Here is a 7,207-nt window from a genome sequence, read left to right as displayed (position 1 = left end):
GGGATCAATACCCTGAATGTATCAGCGTCTGCATTAATAGGGTCAATACCCTGAATGTATCACCGTCTGGGTGTATAGGATCAATACCTTGAATGTATCACCGTATGCATTAATAGGGCCAATACCCTGAATGCATCATCGTCTGGATGTATAGGATCAATACCCTGAATGTATCACCGTATGCATTAATAGGGCCAATGCCCTGAATGCATCACCCTATGCATTAATGGGGTCAATACCCCGAATGCATCACCGTCTACCTTGAAAGGGTCAATACCCTGAATGCATTACCGGCTACATTAATAGGGTTAATACCCTGAATGCATCACCGTATGCATTAATAGGGTCAATACCTGATTGCATCACTGTCTACATTGTTAGGGTCAATACCCTGAATGCATCACTGTATGCATTAATAGGATCAATACCCCTGAATGCATCACCGTCTCGATGTATAGGATCAATACCCTGAATGTATCACGTATGCATTAATAGGGTCAATACCCTGAATTCATCACTGTATTCATTAATATGGCCAATACCCTGAATGCATCACCGTATGCATTAATAGAGTCAATACCCTGGATGTATCATCGTCTACCTTGATAGGGTCAATGCCCTGGATGTATCACCGTCTGGGTGTATAGGATCAATACCCTGAATGCATCACCGTATGCATTAATAGGGTCAATACCCAGAATGCATCACTGTATGCATTAATAGGGCCAATGCCCTGAATGTATCACCGTTTGGGTGTATAGGATCAATACCATGAATGTATCACCGTATGCATTAATAGGTCAATACCCTGAATGCATCACCGTATGCTTAAATAGGGCCAATACCCTGAATGCATCACCGTCTACCTTGATAGGGTCAATACCCTGAATGCATAACCGTCTACATTGATAGGGTCAATACCCTCAATGTATCACCGTCTAGGTGTATAGGATCAATACCCTGAATGCATCACTCTATGCATTAATACGTTCAGTACCCTGAATGTATCACCGTCTACCTTGATAGTGTCAATACCCTGAATGCATCACCGTATGCATTAATAGGATCAATACCCTGAATGCATCACCGTCTGGATGTATAGGATCAATACCCTGAATGTATCACCGTATGCATTAATAGGGCCAATACCCTGAATGCATCACCGTCTGGATGTATAGGATCAATACCCTGAATGTATCACCGTATGCATTAATAGGGTCAATACCCTGAATGCATCACCGTATGGATGAATAGGTCAATACCCTGAATGTATCACCGTATGCATTAATAGGGTCAATACCCTGAATGCATCACCGTCTGCATTGATAGGGTCAATACCCTGAATGCATCACCGTCTGGATGAATAGGGTCAATACCCTGAATGTATCACCGTATGCATTAATAGGATCAATACCCTGAATGCATCACCGTCTGCATTAATAGGGTCAATACCCTGAATGCATCACCGTATGCATTAATAGGGTCAATACCCTGAATGCATCACCGTATGCATTAATAGGGTCAATACCCTGAATGCATCACCGTATGCATTAATAGGGTCAATACCCTGAATGCATCACCGTCTGGATTGAATAGGGTCAATACCCTGAATGCATCACCGTCTGCATTAATAGGGTCAATACCCTGAATGCATCACCGTATGCATTAATAGGGTCAATACCCTGAATGCATCACCGTCTGCATTGATAGGGTCAATACCCTGAATGCATCACCGTATGCATTAATAGGATCAATACCCTGAATGCATCACCGTCTGGATGTATAGGATCAATACCCTGAATGTATCACCGTATGCATTAATAGGGTCAATACCCTGAATGCATCACCGTCTACCTTGATAGGGTCAATGCCCTGAATGTATCACCATCTACGTGTATAGGATCAATACCTTGAATGCATCACCGTATGCATTAATAGGGTCAATACCCTGAATGTATCACTGTCTACCTTGATAGGGCCAATACCCTGAATGCATCACCGTATGCATTAATAGGGCCAATACCCTGAATGTATCACCGTATGCATTAATAGGATCAATATCCTGAATGTCACCGTATGCATTAATGAGGTCAATACCCTGAATGCATCACCGTATGCATTAATAGGGTCAATATCCTGAATGTATCACTGAATGCATTAATAGGGCCAATGCCCTGAATGTATCACCGTTTAATAGGGTTGCGTGTATAGGATCAATACCATGAATGTATCACCGTATGCATTAATAGGTCAATACCCTGAATGTATCACCGTATGCTTAAATAGGGCCAATACCCTGAATGCATCACCGTCTGCATTGATAGGGTCAATACCCTGAATGCATCACCGTCTACATTGATAGGGTCAATACCCTGAATGTATCACCGTCTGGGTGTATAGGATCAATACCCTGAATGCATCACTCTATGCATTAATACGTTCAATACCCTGAATGTATCACCGTCTACCTTGATAGGGTCAATACCCTGAATGCATCACCGTATGCATTAATAGGATCAATACCCTGAATGCATCACCGTCTGGATGTATAGGATCAATACCCTGAATGTATCACCGTATGCATTAATAGGGCCAATACCCTGAATGCATCACCGTCTAGATGTATAGGATCAATACCCTGAATGTATCACCGTATGCATTAATAGGGTCAATACCCTGAATTCATCACCGTATTCATTAATATGGCCAATACCCTGAATGCATCACCGTATGCATTAATAGGGTCAATACCCTGAATGCATCACCGTCTGCCTTGATATGGTCATGGTCTACAATACAATACCTGAATGCATCACCGTCTGCATTAATAGGGTCAATACCCTGAATGCATCACCGTATGCATTAATAGGGTCAATACCTGAATGCATCACCGTATGCATTAATAGGTCAATCCCTGATAGGATAGGGTCAATACCTTGAATGCATCACCGTATGCATTAATAGGATCAATACCCTGAATGCATCACCGTCTGGATGTATAGGATCAATACCCTGAATGTATCACCGTATGCATTAATAGGGTCAATACCCTGAATGCATCACCGTCTGCCTTGATAGGGTCAATACCCTGAATGCATCACCGTCTACATTAATAGGGTCAATACCCTGAATGCATCACCGTATGCATTAATAGGGTCAATACCCTGAATGCATCACCGTCTACATTGATAGGGTCAATACCCTGAATGCATCACCGTATGCATTAATAGGGCCAATACCCTGAATGCATCACCGTCTGGATGTATAGGATCAATACCCTGAATGTATCACCGTATGCATTAATAGGGTCAATACCCTGAATGCATCACCGTCTACCTTGATAGGGTCAATACCCTGAATGTATCACCGTCTGGGTGTATAGGATCAATACCCTGAATGCATCACCGTATGCATTAATAGGGTCAATACCATGAATGCATCACCGTCTACTAATAGGGTCAATACCCTGAATGCATCACCGTATGCATTAATGGGGTCAATACCCTGAATGTATCACCGTCTGGGTGTATAGGATCAATACCCTGAATGTATCACCGTATGCATTAATAGGGTCAATACCCTGAATGCATCACCGTCTGCATTAATAGGGTCAATACCCTGAATGCATCACCGTATGGGTTAATAGGATCAATACCCTGAATGCATCACCGTATGCATTAATAGGGTCAATACCATGAATGTATCACCGTCTACCTTGATAGGGTCAATACCCTGAATGCATCACCGTATGCATTAATAGGGCCAATGCCCTGAATGTATCACCGTTTGGGTGTAAAGCATAAATACCCTGAATGTATCACCGTATGCATTAATAGGGTCAATACCCTGAATGCATCACCGCCTACCTTGATAGGGTCAATACCCTGAATGTATCACCGTCTGGGTGTATAGGATCAATACCCTGAAAGCATCACCGTATGCATTAATAATGTCAATACTCTGAATGTATCACCGTCTACCTTGATAGGGTCAATACCCTGAATGTATCACCGTCTGGGTGTATAGGATCAATACCCTGAATGTATCACCGTCTGGGTGTATAGGATCAATACCCTGAATGCATCACCGTATGCATTAATAGGGTCAATACCCTGAATGTATCACCGTATGCATTAATAAGGTCAATACCCTGAATGCGTCACCGTATGCATTAATAGAATCAATACCCTGAATACATCACCGTATGCATTAATAGGGTCAATACCCTGAATGTATCACCGTCTGGGTGTATAGGATCACTACCCTGAACGTATCACCGTATGCATTAATAGGATCATTAGCCTGATCATCAGTCTACATGAATAGGGTCAGTACCCAGAATACATCACTGCCGACAACAAACTGCAAGCCCTGTCGGTTAAGAAGATGGCTTTAGCCTTCTTAGTGTAAGCCTCCTTCGTAGTTTGTGGATCATTTCAACAGGAGAGGTCATTTTCCGTTGTCCTGACGCAGCACTGCCGCCACATGCCCATATGTGTCGTTGGATCACTTCTTTGAAAACCTTGTCGACGGCGTCTTTGTCCCTGGTGGTGATTTCCATGTGGCTTTGACCCCAGTCCCTCTCCACCACAGTTTCCGCGACTTCCTTCGGAGGACTACGGTTGGGGACATCAAGATCCATCTTGTTACAAACGACGACGATTATGGTGTTCTAAAACAACAAGCAACATAATTTAAGATACCATTCTAATGGGTATATCTGCCTGAGGGAATGAGTTGGGTTTAAAGTGAGAAAAGGAGTAAGAGGAATGCCCGAGGACAGCCATGCTGGTTTTCATCAAGTTAGTTATTTCCAGTAGGTTGACAAACTTACAATGGCTTTCACACAATCGATTAATGAAGCCGGGGTAGACGACTTTAAACCCTTTTACGTTTTCCATACCAGCTGTATTCATTTTTGAAACAAGGTAAACTACATACAGATCCAGGAGTAAAACTAAACTCACTCACTCACTCACATACAGATCCAGTATTTACTTTGAATAATACTCCAATTTAAGTAGTAACAGAAGCCAAGTTTGGGGAAATTACCTTTGCTAAAAACAATTTTTTATCTCATATTGAAAGTCTTATAGCTCAGATGTTTGAAAGTGTTGGATATCTTAAAGGTGGTACTAAGAGCTTAATGGTGTAGAGATAAAGGAAGACTGCTAAATATTCACAGGTGTATGACAATGTCATAACACGATTATGGTTGTTTCATGTGCGGGTTCAGCTGGTAAATCATTCTCAGGGACTTGGATTTGTCTTGGGGCATTTAGAACCACCCAAATTGACAGCCTCTACCTGGAGATAAATGAACCTGTCTTTGTTTAAGACGAATAATACTGGCAATACAATATATCACTGAATGCTATATGGCGGTTCTGATTATCAAAAGATAGTGAAAAGGTATCAGTTGCTGCTGTTTCTCACAATGGCACTTTGTCCTTAAGACTATCCTGTGGAAGATCGATTTTTACGGCAGATATACACCCGAGATCATTCAAATGCAGATTCATTCATATTTGCTTCGCCAAAAGTGCACTGCAAGCACAAACTTCCCATATTCTGATATCCGATCCTCCATTAGCAAGTATGTGAGCGGTCATTAGCCCAAAAGATTTTAAGCCAAAATTTCGAATAAGCTGCATGCCATCACGCTATTGATTGGAGGTCACACCTCTCCTGGTATTTCTCGCCATGATAAACTTGTGTAGTCAGCAGTGCCACATTGGACATAGTTTTCATACACATTCAGTTTTGTTAAAAGGTGCATAAGTGCCTAATTATTCAATTATTGTATATTGTCACGTTTGAGTGAGTGATTTTACGCCGCTTTTAGCAATATCACGGCTGGAGACACCAGAAATGGGCTTCACACATTGTTCCCATGTGGGGTATCGAACCCGAGTTTTTAACCATTAGGCTACCCCACTGCCCCTGTGACGTTGGTCCTTCAGCGGTATCGAATCTTCAGTTCGATCACGATTTTGCTGATTACCACATTGCTACCAGAGAAGTAATTCACGTGAAGCATTTCTTTCGAAAATTCAACGTGAACACAGTAGTAACTTACTTGAGGGTGCAAAATGGCGTATTTTCGCTCATGGAAATAGGTAAGTGTAACACTACATTTTAGACATAAACAAAAGAGAAGACCGACAAAAAGAATGTATTGTATGTTTCAAGACGAACTACGGTATAACATGTTTTGACACCTGTGTTGTGGACAACATTATGAGCTTCTAAAGCAACATGGGAATGAGTCAAGCTCACGGATGAAACCCACGTCATGTAGCAGGTCCGCTGTTGATGTAGATTAACATGATTGCATTTAGCTACCATAACCTAGTAAATGTAATATTTATCTCCGTTCGTAAAGTCTAAATTGAACAAGGTTATCACCTAATTGTAATATATCTGTTTACCTTCTTCTCTTTGCTCTTCCACTTAAGCACCATGTCCCTGATGCAGCAGACCCTTTGAAAGGACGTCTTGTCATCCACGGCATACACCAGCACAAAGGCGTCCCCCGTTTGTATGGCCAGCTTCATCATTTGAGGAAACTCTAAGTCTCCATGCGTGTCCAAAATATCTACACACACATTCAAATCTCCGTCTGTAATTTTGCAGCTGTAGAAGTCTTTTGTGTTTTCCGTTGAAGGGCTTTTATTCTTACCCTGGACAAACTGATTTATCAGAGACGTTTTTCCCACGGAAGTGGCCCCCATGACTATTAAGTTGAAAGTCATGTTGTTACTTTGGTCCTTGTTAGGAGATTCTGCCGATGCTGATGCCATCTTTGAAATCCATGAAAAGACGAACTGATTTATGTTTTATGAGAGCGACGTAGATGTGAAGTTACCATGGCAATATGAAGTTTGTCACGCTATATAGCCACTCGGTAGGAGAGGTGTGAAATGTTCACATTCTTCAACTGTTTAATGATCATGGTACGCCCAGGAAAGGTATTCGCGACCAGTGTACGCTCAAACCACGGGGCCACCCGGCAGTATCTGTCTCACTGGTAAAAGCATTACCAATCGATTCATCCATAAACTAAGCGAAACAAATAAAGGATCGCAGGACAATTCAACTCTTCCTTTAATATTTTCCAGTTTTTATCACCAGCTTTGAATAGCGCTGTGGTGATGAAAACTGGAAAATAATAAAGGAATTCGAACGCTTGAAGTTTCCTGTCATC

At 41.9% G+C, this 7,207-nt stretch overlaps 1 protein-coding gene across 1 annotated transcript; it reads right to left on the bottom strand.

Moving 5' to 3' along the window:
• Nucleotides 1–4,378: 4,378 nt before the first annotated feature.
• Nucleotides 4,379–6,803, bottom strand: LOC124286742 (ras-related protein Rap-2c-like). Its single transcript, XM_046723165.1, has 2 exons — nt 6,432–6,803; nt 4,379–4,672 (listed from the first exon to the last, which is right to left on the bottom strand). The coding sequence occupies exons 1-2, from the start codon at nt 6,801–6,803 to the stop codon at nt 4,379–4,381; spliced, it is 666 nt and encodes a 221-aa protein (XP_046579121.1).
• Between the last annotated feature and the right edge of the window lie 404 nt (nt 6,804–7,207).

This window comes from Haliotis rubra, unplaced genomic scaffold, assembly GCF_003918875.1.
Source record: "Haliotis rubra isolate DU_JTF1 unplaced genomic scaffold, ASM391887v1 Scf39, whole genome shotgun sequence".
Taxonomy (NCBI): Eukaryota; Metazoa; Mollusca; class Gastropoda; order Lepetellida; family Haliotidae; genus Haliotis; species Haliotis rubra.
The sequence above is the reverse complement of the archived record's forward strand: the minus strand, read 5'-3'. Positions and strand labels throughout refer to the sequence as shown.